The sequence below is a fragment of the Chrysochloris asiatica genome, unplaced genomic scaffold, assembly GCF_000296735.1.
Source record: "Chrysochloris asiatica unplaced genomic scaffold, ChrAsi1.0 scaffold00065, whole genome shotgun sequence".
NCBI lineage: Eukaryota > Metazoa > Chordata > Mammalia > Afrosoricida > Chrysochloridae > Chrysochloris > Chrysochloris asiatica.
Window position 1 is genome coordinate 1,723,193 of NW_006408583.1, and position 23,562 is coordinate 1,746,754.

General features: G+C 40.8%; 1 protein-coding gene across 5 annotated transcripts in view; it reads left to right on the top strand.

The window, feature by feature from the left end:
- Positions 1 to 23,562, top strand: part of ELAVL2 (ELAV like neuron-specific RNA binding protein 2) — a 217,351-nt gene that overhangs the window by 145,695 nt on the left and 48,094 nt on the right. For all 5 annotated transcript variants that reach the window (XM_006864453.1, XM_006864455.1, XM_006864454.1 and 2 more), the window contains one exon: positions 4,640 to 4,743. In XM_006864453.1, coding sequence (XP_006864515.1) covers positions 4,640 to 4,743 — 104 coding nt within the window. The remainder of the gene's footprint in view (positions 1 to 4,639; positions 4,744 to 23,562) is intronic.

Sequence of the window (23,562 nt, forward strand, 5' to 3'; positions counted from 1 at the left end):
CTAGTGTGGTGTTGACCTGGGCTGTTAGTACCAAGCTGAAAGTCTTTCTCCACAGTGAGGTTCTAGAGTCCCTACTATGACTGAGCATCAAGACTGGGATTAATGGTTCCCAGATCCCTAGGATTATGTGACTATAGGAAGCTTGGGTGGATAACAGGAGAAAAGTGGCGTTTTCTTTGTTCCTGGTGCTCCATTTTCAGGGGAGGGTTTGGTTTTGATTTCTTCAAGACAGGATTTGTCTTAAAAGTTCTTTGGAAGAGCTTTAGCTTTGCCATGTTGTTTAGAATTTTCTTTCAAACATGTTGATTTCCATGATGATTATACTAGGAATTTAAATGGAGAGCTTTTGTCTTTTTTGTTTTTGTCTTTTATTTAAAACATGACTCTTGGTTTCGAGATGTATGTACGTTGTAAATTGAAAATGACTTGGGCAGTAGATTTGGGTGATTTGGATAAACAATGCCTAGTTTCCAAGCTTACCTTAGTAGCTCATGGGTACTATTAGCTCTTGAACCACAAGATTGTGGAAAGTGGATCCAGGCTGCTAAGTACTTTTACTTGATGTTTGACTTGATCTACTGCTTTTAATTTTGTTTTTTTTTAAATCTGCACTAGTTTATAATAACCTGAAATATGTGCTCTATGAGTAAGATGTGATTTGGATTGTCTTAAGAATAAAAACAGAGAAGTTCACATAAAGTGAAATAGATAATTGCTTAACACTTAGAGAAATTTGAAACAGTGGGCAACCAGGAGTAGTTCGTTGTGATCGAATCCTGTTAGAAAATGCATAGTTGCTTTGTACTTCAGTATACTGAAGATATTTCTTGGTTGAAAGAGAGCCTAGTTGTGAGTTGAGGAGAGAGGAATGCATCATTTTGATAGTTAGGTCTTGGGTTCAAGTCTTGACTTAAACAATTTCTGCCTGGTTTTTGCTTTTGTTTTTCTGTTTTTTTCCCCCTTTATTTGGGGAAGTCATTTGACCTTGTCACACTTCAGAGAACACTTCTATCTATAAAAAGAAGAACCTGAATATCTTGCATAATTAATGTGAGACTAAGCCTGGACCTCAAGGTCAATTTGAACTGCAATGTAGGCGGTTCAAATCTACCAGCTGTTTCTTGGGACCCTTATACTGAGCTGCCATGAGTCGGAACTGACGCAGTGGCAGTAAACAACAAAATTAAGTAGTAAAGCAACAGATAACTGAAAGGTAGTAAGAATTGGAAAAATCGTGCCTGCGTTGGTATTATAACTGGTGCTTTAATTAAGCTTATTAAAAAGCTTAGGCATGTAATGAAAATTGCTGACTTGACTAACTCGCTTTAAAGTGAAAATCCTATAAGGTCCCTATCTCCTTGGGGTTCCCATGCCAACATTTCAATGCAGTTACAACGTTGGACTTAGCAGGAAAACAGCATTTTCATGTTATTCTTAAGAGTAAAATTTTGCTCATCTCGAACATGTTTCTAATTAACAATGACAGTCTTCCAAGTGATGCAGTTATAGAGTTAAGACTTTTCTAGGTGTGTGGGGGGGGGTACATCATTTGGAGACAAACACTGTCAGATGTAAAGAATATACAGATTCTCAAAATGTGACTTTATTATTATAGTTGGCCATGGTTGCTCTAGGGTTTAGTTCAAATAAGCAGTGATTTAGTGGATGCGGATACTGGTGGTAGTACCAAAACCCAAACCAAACCCACTGCCAATGAGGTCGATTCCAACTCACAGTGACCCTATAGGTCAGGGTAGAACTGCCCCATAGGGTTTCCAGGGTGGTAAATCTTTAAGGAAGCACACTGCCACATTTTTCTCCTGTGGAGTAGCTGCCGGTCCTTTGTTTAACAGCAGAGCACTTTTAACCAAGCCATCACCAGGGCTCCTGTTGAATACAGTGCCTTTGCTTAAATCAATGACATCACTAAGCTCAGTGCTCATTCACTGGACAAACCTTAGAGAGCCTGCAGTGTGCTGGGAAGAGTGGCTCAGAAGGTGGTACAGGAGGGGATAGTTCAGACAGACAGACCTTGCACCTTACTACTGCTGTGCCCGAGACCGACCTCAGGGCCAATAGACTACTGTTCTGAAGAGATGGATGCAAGAGGGACTTCCACACATCTTTGCAACATTGTGACTAAAAGGCCACAGCCACTTTATATACCCAGACCATCAGCACTTGGGGTTCTCAGGAACCCCCTTGGTAGCCCCAGATCATATTATACAGTGAAAACTGTGATTTGTTGATGGTTGGATTGATTTTTATCTTAGAATAGCAGTATAACAAAACTACACTACATTTGGTTTGCCTTTTTCCTTTTCCCATTATATTTGTAACATTAAAAAAAATGTTTTATTGTGTGATAGTTTACATGGGAGAAATGAGCTTTACATTCATCCTATCGCATATTGTTTCATTGCCATGGTTACAATACCCTCCATGCATCATCAGCCAACCAAAGGGTATACCATGGTCATCAGCACACAGCCCCTCTCCCTCTCTGGGTCTAGAGTCCCCAGCTGTAGCATTTTTCTGATACAATTTTATGAATAGGTTTAAAATCCTTATCATGCAGCCATTTTATGTTAGCTTTAGACTACAATGATATACTTCTACCAGTAATCGCCATTTCAGCAACCTAGCTAGGGAGGGATTGTCTTCGTTTTAGAGGTTAAGTAGTCTGTTTAAAGTCACATGGCTGGTAAATGGCAGAGCCAGGATTGGAAGTCTTCTGCCTATCTCTGAAGCCCACATTCTTTACATCAGGAGCTGCTTCCTTGAGCAGATTTTGTTTGGTTTAGCCGGTCTGAGTCTTGTTCAGTGACAATAAGCTGAAACCCGTTTTATAAAGATGGCACTGTGAGTGCTGTAGACACATGATGAATGTTTGTTGACTAGCAGAAAGCTGAATGCTTGAAAATACAATGATTTTACATGTCACTTTTTTCATTTGTTTGTTAGAACTATAAAACCTCTCTGAATTTTAATGTGAGGAAAATATGTTCTCAACTAGTTTAAGCACAGCAATGAAAAATACAGTAAGAAGGCATAAATCATTGTTGGTGCTGTTGGTTGTGAGCCATCCAGTTGGGACGCAATAGTGACCCTGTATAGCATGTCCGCAACTGCAAATCTTTATGACAGCAGAAAGCCTCATCTTTTTCCTGCAGAGCTCCTGGTAGGTTTAAACTACTGACCCTGTGGTTAGCCATCCAACTCGTAACCCACTATACTACTAGGGCTCCAAGTTAGTGGTTCCCAAAATAAAATCATAGATTTATTAGGTACATAATTTACTTTGGTTTTTTTTTGTCTTTTGTGTAGTTATAAGAAGTCACATTAGGGCACCCAACCTTTTCTGTTGAAAATACATGTATTCATAACCGTTGGGAGCTAATGTCTTCCTCTGGTTGAGAACCAACCCATCACCTCTCTATGAAATTGACTAATGCACTAATGGTGTTTAATGAAAAGCATCTGGTTCTTTATTTTTCATGTTTTCCAGGAAACCTTGAATTTGTTTTGACTTTTAGTAGTAGATTAAACTTTTCTTATGCCCATTTTGTGATTTATTCTGTGGTGTTTCTCACCTTTTCAAACCAAAAAATTTTCCATTAGTTGAAAAGTTGACACCTTTAGGACTGACTTTAATGTTGAGTGTGTTCCATTGATTTTTAAACCCACAGTCTTATTATTTTCAATCCTTTTTGGTTAGTGTTTATTTGTGAGTAACATGTGATACCTCTCATTCTCTGAGTTGTGGGAGCCAGGGATGAGAGGACTCTGGTAACAAAGGAATGTTGTTGTTGTTAAGTGCCGTCAAATCCGTTAGACTTTTAGTGACCCTGTAAAAACTCTATACAGGATTTCTGAGGAGCAGCTGGTGGGTTTGAACCGCTGACCTTTCAGTTAGCAACCCAGTGCTTATCTTGCAGTACTACACCAGAACTTCCAGTATAGGGGGCAGGAAGACTTATTTTGAAGTGCCCCTTAACTCTATAAATTTTTTTTTCTTTGCATTTTCATATGTTTGAACTGCCTTGGACACAGTGTAAATCTAGTCCTTAACTAGATCACAAAACCTATTTAAGAAATTTTGATCCAGTTTTGTTTGAAGACTCTGCCCTCCAAAATCAATATAAACACATACATAAGATTATCATTTCAGACTCGAAAGTCATGGTATTTGGTAAATGATGGGAATGTGCCAGGGTGCAATTCACAGAACACCAGTGCTTGTAACCTTTTTACTTTTATAAGTAAACAACCGGAAGCTGGGAAGGTTGTGCCAGGTCAGCCCACTCAGCAGCTCTTGCGAAGAGAGCATTGCAGTTTCTCAGCTGAGGGTGTCTCTGCTGCTGGTTGCATCCGGCTCAGGCAGGGCATGTCTGATGGAACCCTTTGGGGATGTGTCCTCGTTAAAATGGCCTGGTTTGCTGAGTTCTAATTGATGTTTAAACTTCCAGATGTAGTAGACAGAGGATGAAAAAAAGACCACATGTATCTTTCTAGAAGCATTAATCTAGAGTTGAGAAAATGTGTTGGTGTTAGTGACAAGATTTTATGCCAAAATGAAAGTGGATCTCTACCAGCATATAGAACTAATACTTGCTTTTCCCCTCTTCTCACCCATTAGGACAGAGCTTGGGATACGGCTTTGTGAACTACATTGACCCTAAGGATGCAGAGAAAGCTATAAACACACTGAATGGATTGAGACTTCAAACCAAAACAATCAAAGTACGTTAAACACATTTTTATGTCTCCTTTAAGACCTGAAGGTGAAAAAAATTAATTTACCTATGGGTTTTTCCTTTATTCATTTCTGACCATATAGATACTCCTTTGGGAAGCATTCCAAACTTTTTCATGCTGTGTGCATGATGTTATTGTGTGCTGTTGAGTCAGTTCTGACTCATAGTGACCCTGTATAGGGTTTTTGAGGATCAGCTGGTGGATTTGAACCACCTACCTTGCACTCCAGCACTTTTTAGTGTGCTGGATACCCTATCTAAGACACAGGGTATAGTAAGTTTCCTAGGCTGACAGAGGATTTCTTGCCCTAGGTTGAGGGAACTTTAGTACCTGTTCCTCTGGCACAGTGGATAGCTGTTGTTTTTTTGTTTTATTTTCGTGTAAAAGGCAAGATTGTTAATATTGTAGGCTTTGCATGCTATATAGTCTCTGTTAAGCTTCTCATCTCTGCCCTTTAGCACAAAAGCTGCTGCTGACAATACATACACATGTTTCGATAAATTGTATTTATGGACACTGACTGATACTTGAATTTCATATAGCATTCACATGTTATGAAATCAAATTCTTTGTATATTTCCCCCAACTATTTAACAATGCAGAACTGAACTCAGCTCGTGGGCAGACTGGATTTGGCCCTGAGTTTTGATTTGATGCTATTCTAGCAGATTCACCTTACTTCTAGGAGACTATCTAACTAGAGGAGCCGAAACACCACACAAATGATGATTTCTGTCATGTTTTTCTCAAAACCAATGGTAAATAATTTTATGGATACCTTTTCTCTTGTGATAATTTTTTTGAAACTGTTGTGTAAATTTCCTCTGTATGAGAAGTTAATCTGATCTTCAACATGCTTTCCTTTCCCTTTAGAAAATGAAAGGGGGATGTTGCCTCTGACAAACACCTACTACATGTGCCATCAATTTACCCTCTCCTGTCCATTGTAGACATTGCCAATCAATCATGGCCGCCTTTCTCACTGAGTCTAGCTGTGACTCCAAAATAGTTTTCAAACTAGTGTTTCTTGCAGCCTCTATCAATTGACTCAAGTTGAAACCTGTTTCCACCCTTGATTTAAGCAGCCAGTCCAGACGATAGCCTAAAGTGGTGAGGGGAAGTTAGTCAAGGCTGACTGTTGCATCCATCTTGCTTAGCGGCTTGCCTGGAAGATTTCTTCTCATTTTTCCAGGTATCTGGAAATGCAGTGTCATCTCTGTGCTTAAAAGTTGCTCCTCTCAGAATTGCCAGTTTAGGTAATTTGTTAGCCCTGCGTAGTTGTGACATCTCATTCTTTATATTTATTGGTCCATAAGAAAAATGCATACCAACTTTCTCTCATCTAAAGGGAACTGTGCATAGCGGTTCCCCAGCAGACTTGGATATAAGGTGATCAAGGAAGTATCCTGAGGAAAATGAACTGACAATAATGTTATTAAAATTCAGTGAAAATATTAGAATTCTTTTATCAATCTGGACTAGTTTTTCCTCATTGTCCACATTTTTTGGTACAGTTTTTGATTCTGTAGCATAGGTTAATCTTAGAATGTTGTTGTGAAGTGCTGTCGAGTTTATTCTGACCCATAGAAATCCTATTTAGGGTTTCCGAGGAGAGACTGGTGAACTTGAACCACCAACCTTATGTTCAGAGTGACTTTGCATTCCAGCACATTAACCCACAACGCCACACCAGGACTACTGATAAGTAATTGCTGTTAGAAAAGGACATCTAATTTCTAATTGCCTTTAAAAAAATTTTTTTTAAAGTTTTTATTGTGAATTATGTGGTAGTTTTCATGGGAGAACATTAGCTTTACATTCATCCTGTCATATTTCGTTTCATTGCAATGGTTACAATCCCCCCTCTGTGCATCATCAGACAACAAAGGGTACACCCCGCAAGTCTGCTCCCTGGCCTTCATCACACAGCCCTTCTCCCCATCCGCTTCATTTCTGCATGTCATCGTCTCTGCCTCCATCTCTGGCGTCACTGCTTCTCTGGATAGGGTCCCACATAATAGCTCCCAGAAGAATTAGCTGCTATCATTTGTGTAATAAAAGAATGTTACCAAAGCATTTAAACTGTACATGCTCAGCACAGCAACAAGCAGAATGATATGTATGATCTCAGTTAATCTCCAGAGAATGACTATGAGTGGAGGACTACTCTATCCTTATAGGAGAAGTCTGAAAGAATGACAATAATGGATGCAGAGAAAGCAGGAGCCAGCTACTATGCTAAGTACTTTACGTAAACCATTTATAATCTGTACAGTAACTTGTGGGGAGTAAGGGGCACCTGACTCAAAGCCATGGTATTTTTGATCACCTCCAGCACATGAAAGCTGCACAGTGAATAAATTAGACTGGAGAAGATTTTGATGCCTTTGAATTTGGTGATGCTGAGGTTATTGAGACCATGTCTCACGTACTTTGGCATGTTGGCAGGAGGGACCAGTCCCTGGAGACGGACATGGTCCACAGTAAAGGAGTATGTCAGTGATAATGAGGAAAACCCTCCAACAAGATAACGGGCTGCCCCAGGGGCTGCAGCGATGCCATCAAGCACTAAGGAAGGCAGTGCTCTTCTTCCTTGATGATCCCAGGGTCCTTCACTCCTGGACGGTAAAATCAACCACTCCCCTCCTCTTGTTGCAGAACGTCTACTTTTACATTTCCAACACTCACAGTCAGTCTGATAGCAGCTATTCACTATTGAACCATAAGAGTCTTAACACCGTCTCCTTTCATCAGTCCCATCCAGACAGGTTGCAAACCACTCAGTGGAGACTCTACCTATCCCCGCACCCTCTGGAACTAGGCCCCCTCTTGAAAGCTTGTTAAGCCACTCACTTCTTGCCTTTGTAGCCCCCCCCCCTTTTTTTTTTTGGATAGCCATGTCTAAGTTGCCTATCCCTGTCAACCTTGAGTACCCCTGAGTACCGAGGACATGGGAATGAGCCTCGCTGTAAAGATTCGTTCCCTCTTTTGAGTTACTACATACATAAAATATAGGTAAAGTTAATCAAATTGTAGCAGATTACTCTTTTTTTTCCCTCTTCTTTCTTCTTCTAGGCGAGTTCTGATCATCTAGCCATTGAAGCCAGGTCAAGTGGGTACTATGTGCAAGTATGGGTGTTTTTGTGCATCTCCCCTCACTTCATATCAGCTGCATGCTTCATTCTCCACTCTAGTCCTCTGTGGCCATGTCCCTGTCTCTGGGCCTTGGATCTACTTACTTTTAAGGCTGGCTATTGAAACCCACCAGCCACTTTGAGGCTGTCTGCTCCCATAAAGATTTACTGTCTCAGAAACTCTAAGGATCTACTCTGCCCCCTACGATCGTTATGAGTTGGAAGTGACTTAATGGTAGTCCTACGGAAGATTATTGTGGGTTGTACTTTTCGAAAATTTAAATCGATTTTCAGGATTACTGTTAATTTGCCTTTGTTCTGAGGTCCTGGGTTAGAGTTACAGAGAGAAGTGGAGTAGATGATTGGTGTGGGACAGCCCAGGAAATGAGTCATTTTTTTTGCAATCTACTGGACTACAGAGAAGGTGAGGAAGACAGTTGATGTGTAGGAAGATAGGTTACCATAGGAGATGTGTCCATGGCCTGTCAGAGAGAGCCCAGGGAGCAGCTGCTGCCTCTCTGGTCTTTGCTGGCCTTCTCACCTCAGGGCCAGCTGCTCAGGCTGAATATATGGCAGCAAGGACAGTAGTGTTTGCTTTTATACTGTGACATCTGCTACATCTCTTCTGAGTCTCTGAAATTGGGGTTGGTGTGGTGGGGTAAGCATCAGGCTACTCTTCCCCCCCCCCGCCAGTTTGGTTCCTGAAAAATATCAGATAGCAGCTGGTATCCTCAATTTGGCCCGGACTTCCCTGAGAGGCAAAGCTGACCATTTTCCATCATTTTTGTCTGTTTGTTCTTTGTGTGTGTGTCCTTATTTTCAATTAAACATGTGTTGTGCTTAATAACAGTGTCTTAAGCTGGATTGTTCTGTTGTTCATTGCTTTAAGTACCTTTTAGAAGCTACATGTAAGCCTTTCAGTTCCCTGGGATACTGTTCTAGAGATGAGTCTCTTTTTCCTCCTCCAGTTCATCCAGATGGTATCTGTTAGGCTGATCTTACAAGAAAACTTCTTTATTCATGTTACTATTCACTTAAAATTCTACTGTGTTGCCCTATAGTTTTACCAGATAATTTAAATGTTTAAATTTTTTGAGGAGTGACTCTGTTTCCTTTGTTCACTGTGTAAGACTGGCTACTTCACCTGCCAATTGATGTGTCTTCCAGCCTTTTTACATATGCTTTTGTGTCTTTCTGGCATACCCATCCCATTGTTAGTTATGAAAATTGTGTTTTTGGTGAACGTGTACACAACAGCTTACGTTCCCATTCAACAATTTCTATACAAGTTGTTTGGTGGCATTGGTTACATTCTTTACAATGTGTAATTAGTCTCACTGTTTTCATTCTGGTTGTTTCATTTCCATTAATCTTGCCTCCCCCATCCCAACATGGAAGCTGCAGTCAGGATATCAGACTACGTATTACAGTAGACATACCTGCCCAGAAGATCTTTTAAGTGTTGAAGAGCAATCACTTTGAAGATTAAGATTCACCTGTTCCAAGCCATGGTAATTTTCAAGTGCCTCACGTACATGCAAAAACTGGACAATGAATAAAGGAGAGCCCAAAGGAAAATTGATGCATTTGAATTGTAGTGTTGGTGAAGAATATTAAATACACTATAGATTGCCAGATGAATGAAAACGCTTGGTTTGGAAGACGTCCAGCCAGAATGTTCTTTAGAAATGAGCATGGCAAGCCTGCGCCTCCTGTACTTTTGACATGTCATCAGGAGGAACCAACCCCTGGAGAAGAACAACATGGTCAATACAGTAAAGAGTCATTGAAAAAGAGGAAGACCCTGAAGGAAAACAAAGTGATTACTACAATGGCCTTAAGCATAACAGTGGTTTGGAAGGTATCTCAGGACAAGGCAGTGTGTCATTGTAGTGGAGTCACTAGAGTTAGAATCAGCTCAAGGGCACTTAACAGCTGGGAAGTTTACTTCCCCCCTTAAATTCTCAGCTTTGTTTTAAAGTAATTGTTCATTTTGTCTCATATGTTACTGTTGTTAGGTGCCATCAAGTTGGTACCAACCCACAGCGACCTGATGCACAGCAGAACAAAACACTGCCCGATCCTGGGCCAACCTCACTACTGTTGTTGCCACGGTTGAGTCCATCGATGATGCCACTTGGCCAGTCTATCTCATTGGGCGGCGTCTTTTTCTCTGACCCTCCACCTTACCAAACATGATATCCTTCTCCAGCGACTCGTCCCTCCTGACAATATGTCTGAAGTATGAGAGACGAAGTTTGGTCATCCTGGCTTTCAGGGAGCACTCTAGCTGCACTTTTCCCAAAGCAGATCTGTTGGTTCTTTTGGCAGCCAACGGCACTTTCGATATTCTCCTCAAACACCATAACTCAAAGGCATCAATTCTTCTACGGTCTTCCTTATTCACTGTCCAGCTCTCGCATGCATATGAGACTGTTGAAAATACTATGGCTTGGATCAGGCGTACCTTAGTCCTCAAGCTGACATCTTTGTTCTTCAACACTTTAAAAAGGTCTTTTGCAGCAGATTTGCCTAATGCAATATGTCGTTTGATTTCTTGACTGCTGCTTCTGTGAGTGTAGATAGTTGATGCAAGAAGAATGAAGTCTTTGACAACTTCAATCTTTTCTCCATTGATAAGAAAGTTATTTATTGGTCCAGTGGTGAGGATTTTTGTTTTCTTTACATTGAGATGTATTCCATACTGAAGGCTGTGCTCTTTGATCTTCATCAGTAAAGGTTTTAAGTCCTCTTCACTTTTAGCAAGCAAGGTTGTATCAACTGCATATCGCAGGTTGGTTGGTAATGAGTCTTCCTCCAATCCTGATGCCATATTTCTCTTCATAGAACCCAGTTTCTCAGATTATTTGCTCAGCATACAGGTTGAATAAGTATGGTGAAAGAATACAACCTTGTCACACACCTTTTGTAAATTTTAAACCATTCAATGTTCCCATGCTCTTTTCAAACTATTGCTACTTAGTCCAGGTACAGCTTCCTCATGAGTACAATTAAGTGTTCCAGAATACTCATACTTTGCAAAGTTGTCCATAGTTTGTCATGATCCACAAATCAAAAGCCTTTGCGTAGTCAGTAAAGCACAGGTAAACATCTTCCTGATATTCTCTGCTTTCAGCCAAGATCCATTAGATATCAGCAATGATATCCCTTGTTCCATGGTCTCTTCTGAATCCGACTTGAACCTCTGGAAGTTCTCTGTCAATGTATATTGTAGCCGTTTTCTGTATTACGTTTAGCAAAACTTAACTCGCGTGGGATATCAAAGATATAGTCCGATGATTTCCACATTCCATTGGGTCACCTCTCTTTGGAATGGGCACAAATATGAATCTCTTCCAATCAGTTGGCCAGATAGTTTTCTTCCAGATTTCTTGGCAGAGATGAGTGAGTGCCTCATGTGCTGCCTCACTTTCTTGAAAAATTTCAGTTTTTATTCCATCAGTTCCTGGTGCCTTGTTCTTTGCTAATTCCTTCAGTGCATGTTGGACTTCCTCCCTGAGTATAATTGGCTCTTGATCATGTGCTACCTTTTGAAACTGTTGAACATGAACCATTTTCTTTTGGCACAGTGACTCTGTGTATTCCTTCAGTTTTCTTTTGATGCCTTCTGCATCATTGAATAATTTGTCTAGAGAATCTTTCAACAACGAAAGTCGAGGCTTGAATTTTTTCTTCAGTTCCGCCAGCTTGAGAAATGCTGAGGGTGTTAAACCTTTTTGGTTTTCTGATTCCAGATTTTTGCACATTTTGTTGTAATATTTAGCTTTATCTTCTTGAGCTGATCTTTGAAATTTTCTGTACCGCTCTTGGACCTCCTCAGTTTTTCCATTTGCTTTAGCATCTCTGTGCTGGAGAGCAAGTTTCAGTGTCTCTTCTGACGTCCATTTTGACCTTTTCCTTCTTTCTTGTCTTCTCAATTACTTGCTTTCTTCATGTATGATGTTCTTGATGTCATCCCACAACTCTTCTGGTCTTTGGTATTTAGAGCTCAATGTATCAAATCTGTTTTTAGATGATCTCTAAATTCAGGCGGATATATTCAAGGTCATATTTTGGCTCTTAAGGACTTGTTTTCATTTTCTTCAGCTTCAGTTTGAATTTGCATATGAGTAATTGATGGTCTGTTCCACAGTCTGCGCCTCGCCTTGTTTTGACTGATAATATGGTGCTTTCCCATCATCTTTTTCCGCAGATGTAGTCAATTTGTTTTCTATGTATTCCATCTGGTGAGGTCCATGTGTATAGTCGTCGTCTCTTATGCTGTCTACAGAAGGTATTTGAAATGAACACATCATTGGTTTTGCAGAATTCTATCATGCGATTTCCAGCATCATTTCTATCACCAAGGCCATATTTTCTAACTACTGATAGATGTTTTTTAGAAAGCACTATGGTACTTACAGATAACATTATTTTGAGCCAGTTTGTAATTTAACTACAAGGTGAAGGTGAACTTAGAGATTAATTTCAGTTCCAGGTTTGAAGAACATCTCAGGTAGTAAACTTGGGGAGTCCTGTATAGTCTTGACCAGTCCAGTATAAGTCTGTTTTGTTTTGTTTTTCATTTATTTTAGAGGAATTTGAGTTTCTCTTCCATTGTTTCGTGTACTATTGCCCCGGCCAGAATGATCAGGAGTGGTAGCCGGTACAATCTAGATCCTCTTACTGGTTTTTACCTCGACTGTGGCCATCTGATGTCTTTCATTGCTGGGGTTTCCCAAGTTTGTTTGGGTTTTCCCTTCTTTAGAATGCGTACCCTTTTACCCAAGAGAAACCACAGCTATTTGGGGATGGAAGTAACCATATGTAATTTAGGCTTAACCATCACCCTTTGCTCACGCACCCCTTTTTGAAAGAATTTAGACTTTGGTGGTCATATGGTTTAAACAAGACCAGGCAATTGAATGCAGAACTGTGACAAAAATTTGCCTGTTTCTGATGCCAAAACTCTTGTTATAATACCATGCTTTCCTTTAGAAAACTGCAGTAGACCAATTAATATATGCTTTATATACAGTTGTATGAGTGCTTGATTAGTCTTTGAGTTCATGTCTTCCCAGCCACTTAACTTTCTTATGCATTTGGTAAAATTCTTTGGTATTTTGAATACTGAATAGTGAGTCAAATGCTGTAAAAGCTGATTTATTTAGATGTTTCTCCTGTGGCATCCTAATAGTCTGAACTCTGTAGGATTTTGAATAATAAATAGATGTTGTATTGAATAGATGACAAATATTCAGTACTTTTGCAGTGAGTGAAACAAAACCCCTCAGATACTATGAGATTCTAAAACGCTTGTTCCTAAACTTGGATACATCAAAGTCACAAGGGGAAGTGAGCTAGAAATACAGATCTGGGACCCACTTCAGATCTGCTAGATCAGCCTCTAGAAGTGAGTCTCCAGAACCTGTTCTTTAATTAACTCCCAGGGTATGACAGCAGGCCCTAATGCTTGTGAAACATCAGAATATACCTGGACAATTCCCATATATTAGTATTTTTGTATGTAAAGTTCAGTTTGTGTTTTAGCTTTGACCTTGGTGCCGTGGTGGTATTAAGTGATGTGGATCAGTTCCAACTCACAGCAACCCTGTATAGTGTTTCTAAGGCTGTAAATGTTTGTGGGAGCAGAAGCCTCATCTTGATAATGTGGAACAGCTGCTGAGCTTGACCTACTGCAGTCCATCGCTTATCTTACAGAGCTAATATGCTTCCTTGGGTCAAGCTTAGAAGATGTTTTTTTTAACGTCTAATACTAAAAAGGGTAGTAGTAAGAAAGTGTATATACACCACTGTCATCTCTTTATAGTAGTTTCAAAACTGGAATGCTGGGGTCTTCCCAAGTGCCCTGTGGAAGTCTCCATGGGGACTCACGGTTTTGTGGATTGTTCCAAGGGGTCATTGTTGCAGCGAATGTGTTCATGCTCTTTCTAAACTCATGCCTTCAGGGAAGCCTTAATTATTGATAAAATTAAGTCATAAAGGAAGCATTTGTGACTTGAAAGTAACGCTTCTCACCTCCTTTTTTGGTTAATGATGTCAGACTTTATTTCATGACTTGGAAAGATACTTCTTGTAGACACTTTGTCTCCATTGTGACTGGACAGTGCTTTTCTTGATCCTTAGACCACATAGACACAGGAGTAGATCTCCCTGACCCTCCGTGTTTCTCTAATGTCTCCTCTGTTTTCTGGGAGCCTCTGGAGCTTTATGGGTGTTAGAAATGGGCCTGGAAAGTAGGTGCTCTCCAGAGAAAAGGTCATCTCAAACAAGTGAACTTTTCAGTATTGTTGGTAGGATACTACAGTTAGGAACTACATCTGTTCCTACCAATTAAAAGGAAAAAAAAACCAACCTCTCTGGCAGTACTACCAGCATAGAAAAATTGCCTAAATCTTGTCTTGATTCAGTAGATTTTATTCAGTCATAGACTAGACCAAAATCTGCATTTTCTTAGAAATTATTAATTGGTATAAATGAATATGAAATTTCTTACGTACTAAAATAGATAAGGTACTAACTTAAACACATATGGAAAGCTCTAAAAAAGTAGAAATATTCAGTTACTTTGGAATCTTGCAAATAGTAATATCTAGTTTTTAAAGAGTTCATTTGCTACAGTGTGAAAGTACAACAAATAAATCTTTATTCTAAGCTACTGCACTGCTATTAAATTTTATCAAATTTATACGTTTTCCTAACTTTGCTATTAAGTACCGTTAAGTTGATTCCAATTCAAAGCGAGCCTGTATAGGGTTTCTGAGGAGTGGCTGGTGAGCTTGAACCACCAACCTTCCAGTTGAAACAACTTTGCAGTCCAGCGCATTAATCTGCAGCAGCACACCAGGACTCCTTGTCCTAACTACGTTTGTTAAATTTTACTGTTCCTCAGTTGGTGAACATCGTGATTGCAGACATTTTTTCCTGTTAAAACTATCCAGAGCATGGTGGATCTGTAGGATAAGCACTGAAGAACAAACCACAAGGTCAGCAGTTCAAACCCACCAGCTGCTCTATGGGAGAAAGATGAAGCTTTCTGCTCTTGCAAAGGTTCACAACCTAGGAAACCCTGTGCAGGGTCTCTCTGAGTCAGAACTGACTTGACAGCACTTAACAACAACAACAACAACATATAAGCACTGGACTACAAGATCCACAATTCAAACCCACGAGCTACTCCTCAGAAACCCTATACAGGGTCAATCTGAATCAGAACTGACTTGGCACTTAACAATGAAGACAGCAACATACTGTTAATACAGGAGGAATATGAGTTGGAAAATGAACACAATGGCAGCTAACAACAGCAATATAAAGAAATATTTCTGAAATCATATTCTTCCTCTGGACTCCTGGTATGGCGTTGTAGGATCAGCCTGGATTGAAAACCACAAGGTTGGCAGTTCAAACCAATCAACTGCTTCTTGGAAACCTTACAGAGGGTCACTATGAGTCAGACCCAACATGATGGCACTTAACAACAACAGTCCTCCCTGTAACTGCTAGAGGTTGTGTGATCGTGAATGGCAAGTGTTTGTTTTTTTGGAAACTATTTTGAATTGAGTGAATGTTACAGAGTAGATCATCAGTTTTATACCCCAAAATAGTCATACACTTTGTTTCATCTCAATGACTGCAATTCCCCCTCCCCTCATTTAACAACAGTACCCCACTTCCTCCCTGGAGTTCCTATTTCCATTCCACCCTCCTTCCTAATCCCTCTGAACCTTGTCCCCAAGTAAATGTTACCCCTTTGATTTTGAATGGCTGACCATTCCATGGTGAGCATACCTTGCTAGTGTTGTTGGTCCCACCCCGCCTTATATAACTATCCATATTTTAGTTGAAAATTGAGCCACAAGATTGAGTTCCATTCCAGACCTGAATGGTTGTGATGGTCATAGTCTGGGATTCATCCAGTCTCTTTCTGACCAGTAATCCTGGTCTTTTTTACGTTGTTATAATTTTGAATTTTGTTTCACATTTACTTTGAAAGTGTTTCACACTTTCCTGGACATTCTAATGTGATCCCATTCAGAGCAGTTGGCAGTGGTAGCTGGGGACCATCTAGTTCTTCCAGTCTCAGAGTCATAGAGATTGATGTTCATGTGTTCCATTAGCCCATTGGACTAAATGATTGCAAACATCTTTAGTTTTCTTCACTCTTCTTTCTTGTGTACTTGGAGAGACCAATAGTTGCACTTTAAATGACAGCTCATGAGCTTTTTAAGGTCTCAGTTGTTACTCACCAAAGTAGGATGTAGAATTCTCTGTGATGGCTATGACCAATTGACCATGGTGTTTTTGACAATAAATCTTTCAAACAGGTAAATTTCCATTTAGATCTGTAAAGTTAATTAATTTTTAAATTCATCAGTGAGAATGGTATCACGTGTCTTATTTTCCTTTTAAGTTCCCATAGTCTGTCAGCTTACATACTAAGAAAAGGGTTTGCTCTTTTTATTTTTTGATGAACTCATACTTGTCATAGAGAATGGTTTTTTAAAGCTTTTTATTACGAAAATTTACAGAGTAGCTCATCAGTTTGACATTTGACTGTTGGTAAACATTTTGTTTCATCTCACTGATTGCATTTCCCACAATGTGACGTCACATTCCCCACTTCCTGCATTTCTTAATTCCATTTCTCCTCACTTTCTGAACTTTATCCTTGAGTAAATGCTGCCTGCATGATCCCACATGATTGACTCTTCTAAGGAGTACATTGCATGCTCCCCTAGTGGTATTGTTCCCCTTATAAATCTATCTGTTGTTTAGTTTAAAGTTGAGTCACAAGGGTGATTTCAGTTACAGGCCTTGAAGATTAACGAAGGGCCATAGTCTCTGGGTTTCACCAGACCCTGTTGGACCAGTAAGATGGGTCTTTTTTATGAATTTGAGTTTTGTAGAATGATTTCTGTAGCGGCTGAGTATGACACCCTATCTTGAAGGGTACTAATTTTAGCTGTGCTTCTTTCTACCACAGTAGAGGTCACAGCGCAATTTATGTTGGGAAATACTTTTCTGGCTCAACTGTCTCCTAGTATGTGGTTATTGGGTTTAATTCTAACCTGAGGAAATAGTGTGTAGATGCCCCATAAACCTCCTGTTGGTAGGAAGGGAGGAGAGCACAGAAGCCGAAAAGTAAGCCGAGATTGGGAGCTTGCTCACCTGGCAGGTGCTCTGTTAAAATACTTGCAGCACCATTCTGGGTAGTGTGAGATATGGAGGATTTTAGACGAGTAGTAAGGCAGAGAGTGCACGCCTGTGTCGGGCACAGAGGTGGGAAAGCAGATGGTAAGGGAGCCACATAGAGTTTTTGCTACAACAGAAATGCAGAAATGAGCCTGGGGCCAATTTTTGTGATTGTTAAATGCCATTGATTCAGTTCCAACTCATGATGACCCTGTTTAGGGTTTCTGAAGAGCAGCTGGTGGGTTTGAACTGCCAGCCTCGGGTTTAGCAATTAATTGCTTATCTTACAACTCCATACCAAGACCATTAAGAATCATAAAAGGTAAATGTGCCCAGCATTGAAGTTGTGGTATATTTTGTAGGTGAGAGAGAACACTGAAGAATTTTGAGTCGATAGTGATGGGATTAGGTCTGAGTATTTATTAGAGAATCACTGGCTCAGGGAAGCTTTGCTTTGTGTTTAAACTCCGCATCTCTCCCAACAACTGAACGTACAGTGGTATTCTCCTGCTTGTTTGGTCGGTGTCATTTTATGTAAAGAACAAAGTGTAGGTGTTCGGAGAGAAAATGTGGGTCTCAAAATTTGTTCAGTATCTCTTATGAAAGGAGCTTTGGTGGTGTAGTGTGTTTTTGAATGTTGGACCACTAGTCTCAAGGTCAGCTGTTCAGACCTACCCACAGAAGAAACAAGAGTCTAAAAACATAGTCTTTGAAACCCTAAGGAGCTGTACTGCTCTGTTTCATAGGATTGCAATGAGTTGAAATACACTTAATGGCTGTAGGAGTGGGTGGACCTCTCCTATGAGAATTACTCCTGATTTTAGAACATGTTTATAGGCCATTGTTTACTTTGACAAGATATAGAAAATTTGGAAGTAATTTAGTCTGAAATGAACACTTTATGGAATGTTGTTTACTTGTTCAGATCACTGCTGTTGAGGAACACAAATTGAAAAAGAATATACTAGGAGTGGAGGCAAAAACAGAAACTGCATTTCTCCCCCACCCCAAGAAAGACACACGGAGTGTGCACGATTTTCTGATTACATTTTTAATCCCTGGTCTGAGCTTTTTAAAGCCATGTGTGAATTATGGTATTTTTCTAGTAGTATATTGCTCCATCTGATGATCAGCAAGTCTTCAGTTGTATTTAAATAAAATTCCTGTATCTCTATTGGGGTAAGTTTGTTCTTGCTCTGTCCATTGCATCAGCCCTGACTCATGGTGTCCCAGCTGCCTGTTCACAAACCATCCCCATGCTCCCTCAGAGATGAGACTGTTGTTTTTCACAGGGTGTTCATTGGCTGAACCTTAAGGCCTTTCTTCTAGTCCATCTCCGTGTGTCCACCTCATAGCAGCAGGCAAGCTACTATTGACAGGTGGTGGCTGTGGTACAGGAGGTGCACTGACCCCCTATTAAGCCTGGGTCACCTTGCATGGAAGGTGAGAATTGCAGATACTTTTTTTGATGACTCTGTCACTTGTTTGCTTCATGATCAGCTTTGATTTGGCGCATCAAAATCTCCAGGGGTGGGTACTTACTTTGGTGGCCTGCTTAGTGGGTGGTGGCTGAGAAGGTCCACAACCTGGTTGTCCTGACTTCACGCCTTCCTTGCTGCTCCCTCCAAGCTGACTCTCTTGTGGGGACATACGAGGTGTTTGGAAATTCCTAGAGGACAGTAGCTTGACATTTCTTTCAACACATTTTCTTTTGATATTTTTGCACCGTTGGGCCAGAGGCTGAGCTTGTAGAGGGAAAAGTGAGGAGGAGGAGGGAGGAGGTCGTCTTGGTGGCAATATTCTAGCTTGCTTCCTGTCCATACCTGCTCCTGAACCCAGGACGGGGGTGTCTTGTGCAGTTGGTTGAACCTGCCTTAGAGGGGTGTTTGCCAATTTATTTCGTTATTGAGCATGCCCCTCAAGGGGTGGGTGCCATGGCCAGGCTCATACATGAAGTGAGTTCTATACCAGAAGACCGTGGCTGTTTTCATTCTACAACCAGCATGGAGGATTTTATTAAATTGGTAAATTCCTGAATTAGACTTAGAAGAGTAATTGCCTCTTTATGAGTATGTATTTGTGTGAAAAGTAGGGCAAAGGTCAGGAAAGCAGTGTTTCTTTAAGGTTAGGAAATTGCCTTTGAAATGGAAACGCTTAATGTTTATCTGAACTTTGAAGCATTCAGCAAGGACTCATAACATCTTGAAAGACTGAAAACTATATTCAGGGTACTGTGGGATAAGCACTGGGCTTGTAACTATAAGTTCAGCAGTTCAAACACACCAACTACCCCTGGGAAGACTTATACAGGGTCGCTGTGAGTCAGAACTGACTCAACAGTACTTAGCCCCAGCAACAGAATTAAAGTACATGCAAAATCGAGTTTATAATCATTAATGCTCATATTGCTCACATCTAGGAAATGTTTCTTAATTCTTTCTGTATCTTTTTCTTATTTTGATAGGACTTTCATTCTTTTTTCTTGTTTGGATTCCTGCAAAAAACAGTCGTTTCTGGTGGCAGGTTCTTTACTCCCTTTGATGACATGCAGCTCAGGCTAAACCACTTGTTCAAGAGGCTGTATAGCCAGTATCATTTCTGGGACCCAGAAACTCATTGTCACTTTGGCTGATGAGAGCAACTTTTATGGTTTTCTTCTCATCTTTCATTGTTGAGGTTAAAGTACTACGCTTAGAAGCAGGTTTGTGGATACCACTGTAAATAAATATTCTTTGGGGAGGCAGGCTTCATTTGGTCTCTGAAACTAAAATAGACTAGGAAGGAAGGGCTGGACTTCGACTTCCAAAAACCCCATGGATCCTAATGGCCTCTGCCCTGGGCTGTGCTATGAGGTGGAGGCTGGTGCAACAATAGCTAACAACAAGCATCTTGAGACCTCCTGAACGAAATCTGTCAGACTTGAAGAAGTGGACCTTTGCCAGACCTCCAGGTTGAGAAGAAAACTGGAATCCGGAGGTCATATTCAGCAAATAGGTGAGTTAGCAACAGTGTAACTTTTTTATTTTAGTTGTTAATTTAACAGTGAAATTATTATAGTAATTTCCTGAATTTCTTATTTCACAGGAGACTGTTCATTCTTTAAAAATGTTATTCTGGTAGGTTCTTGCAAGTCCTAGGGAGCTAGTTACAAAATTATGGTAATGGACATTAACATTTGTCTTTTTAAAGTTGTGTTGACTCTTAAAAAAGTAGGTGTGGGTCCATTTTTTTTGACCCTCACTTTTGTTAAACTTTGCTATCATTGTCTTTAGCTCAGTTCTCAAGCATGAGTAACTAGATCTGAGTTACTTGTGGGGGTGTTTTACTTTTGAAGGTTTCTTGACATTCTGCTTTTGGGCAAGCAGAGGAGAGACTATTTTGAAAACCAATACAGAAAACCCAATAGTTGTTTGTTCCTCTCTACCCCCACCTTTTCACTTTCTTCTTTAAACAGTGCACTGCGACCTGGGGTCATAGGTTTGTTTGGAACTCTGTTCTTGTTCTTGGTCTAGCTTTCTCACTTAGAAGATGGTGTAGGTCACTGTCTAGGTCCCTGACTGGCACAGATGGTGTGTGCTCTGTGACGAACTTAGGTTGGCAGTTGGAACCCAGCCATGGCCACTGCTAGAAAGGCCTGTCAGTGTGCTACCACAAAGGTCTTGGTGGTTATTAGCCTCACTTGAGTCCATTCCAGCTTATCGTGACCCGCCACCCATGTTTGCAGAGTAGAACTGCCCCACAGGGTTTCCAAGAGTGCCTGCTAGACCAGTCTCCTGAGGTGTAACCTCTTAGATGCATTCACACCATCAGCCTGTTGGATAGTGAGTAGTCCTGCTCATAGCCTTGTGCAACAGTTCTACTATGTAGCACATGGTGGGGGTAGCCTTGAATTTGGAATTGACAGCAACAATTTTGGGTTGCTATTTTGTTAGACCAGTCTTCCCTGTTATTATGAAAGTGTTTTGTGTTCATGTTGTACTTGACCTTTAGAAGTAAGAGAGATGTGTGCTGACCTGGATCTCCCTGATCAAGACTACGACATTGTTTCTGCAAGTCATGCTTACTATGCCCTGTATTATGGTCATTAGTTTAAGGTCACCTCCCCTGACTGGAATGGAAAGTTTAATCCTTCCTGCTTAGACTCTGGGGTGTTAATGAGACTTGAAGTGGCTGGCAGGGGAGCAGCAAGGAGGGGAAGGAAAAGCAGAGCACCTGCTTGGTCATGGAAATTCTAAGAAAGCTTTTATTTCTAAGAGTTCTGCTCAGTAAATGGCTCTTTAGAAAGGAGCCTGTTCCTGCTTGCGTTGACCAAGCACCCTATTCATGTTCCTAGAAACAGTCTGGAGTCCTTGTCATTGGCTTCAGTTTGACAGACTCAAGCTCTGCAGCCTATTGGGCTTGATGGACACCTAACTCAGCCAATCAAACCAGGCCAGTCTCAGTTCCTGGAAATGTCTTGGAATGGATTTTTGGGGGCTCTGTTTTGCAGAGCTTTTTTGCTGATAATTTATATTTGCATATACTTTTCTTTGAAGCCTCTTGAGATTTTCTGTCTAACATGTTCAGATACATATTTTGCCTTACAGGTTCAGATCAGTACATGAGGAGAGGAGAGTGATTTAGCATTTGTAACTTTTATGATCTTTCCAGGAAACTCGTAGTAGAAGAGGGCTTCAAAAAATTCATGGAAATTTTTAGTACCATCTTTTCACAAAGTTAAAAAATTTGTTTTTGACTTTTTATTGTTACTTGAATGGTTTACAGAGCAGATCATTATTCTTTTTTTTATGTTTTATTGTGAATTATGTGACAGTTTACGTGGGAGAACATTAGTGTTACATTCATCCTATCATATATCATTTCATTGCCATGGTTACAATTCCTCCATGGATCATCAACCAAACACAGGCTATTCCCTGCAAATCTGCACCCTCCTCCCCGCCCCCAGTCTTCAGCACACAGCCCCTGTCCCTTTCTGGGTCTAAAGTCCGCAGCCGCTCCCATCTCTCCACGTCGTCATCTCTGCCTCCATCTCTGGCATCACTGCTTCTCTGGGTAGGGTCCTGCTCTCTGCTCTTCTCCCTTGATGGTCCCAGGGACCTTCACTCATAGACTGCAAAGTTAATCACTCCCCTCCTTGCTACAAAATGTCTACCTTTACATTTCCAACCCTCACATTCAGTCCTGATAACAATTGTTCACTATTGTATCACAAGAGACCTAACCACATTTTCTTTCATCAGCCCCTCCTAGACAGATTAGATACTACTCAGTGGAGATTCTGCCTTCTTCCATGCCCTCTGGATCTAGATTCCTTCTTGAAAGCGTGTAAGCCAGTCACTTCTTGCCTTTGTAGCCACCACCACCCCCCCACCCCCCCATTTTGGGTAGCCAGTGTCCAAGTTGCCCATCACTGTTTGCTCTGTGTATGGAGCAGGTGGGAATGATCCTCACTGTAAAGATTTGTTCCCTCTTTTGAGCTACTGCATCCATAGGTGTAGGTCAAGTTCATCAGATTGTATTAGATGACTCTTTTTTTTTCTCTACTTTCTTTTTCGGGTTGAGCTCTGATCAGCCAGTCATTGAAACCTGGTCAAGTGGGTGTTATCTGCAAGTGTGGGTGTTCTTGTGCATGTTCCCTCTCCTTATCAGCTGGATGCTTCAATTTCCACTCTAGTTCTCTGTGGCTATGTCACTGACTCTGGGCCCAGGAGTCCCCAGGTCTTGCAACATTGCTGGCCAACTGGATCTCCACCCGGGTTCACAGGAGTCTTGAATATTGTAGGCCTTAGCTTGCAGCTTCACTGCTATTTTTCCCCCACTTCCCCTTATTGGTGACGAACGTGGTCACCAATCAGTGCATGTATTCCCATTGAGTCTTAGTCTTGGAAGGGGGTTTGCTCTGAGGAGACCCGGCCACTTGCTTTGATGTCTCCTGGGCAAGCAACTTGCTTGTTCTTATAGTAATCAGTCAGTCTGCTGGTATTGTTTTGTATTTTTCCTGTTGGTCTTTCTTTCAAGAAATACCTTCTGTTCCTCTAGCCACTCCAGGTTGGTCTGCTTGTCCTTGCAAGTGGAAATTTCCTACCTCTGAAGATTCTGGATGCTGTTCAGGATTCCACCAATGGTCTTATGTAATGCAGAGGCTCTGTAGGAAGTCACCTTCACTGGGCAAGTTGTAGCCCTGTTTTAGATATTCCAATCAGTTATAGGCAGAAGATGGACTTACAAGCTTTCTATGGTGGCATTTCTGTCGATTCCTTTCTTTCTCCCTAGAGTGTCTATTTTATAATACTATACCAGGGAAACCAAGATTTAAAAGATACCAAGCATCTTAACATTATTTCTCCCATTTTCCCCGTTCCAACCATGTCTCAATCCCTGTATCCCAGAGCCCTGTTGTTCCAAGGTTGTGCATACATCATTATTTACCTCTGTCCCACTTAGCCCATGC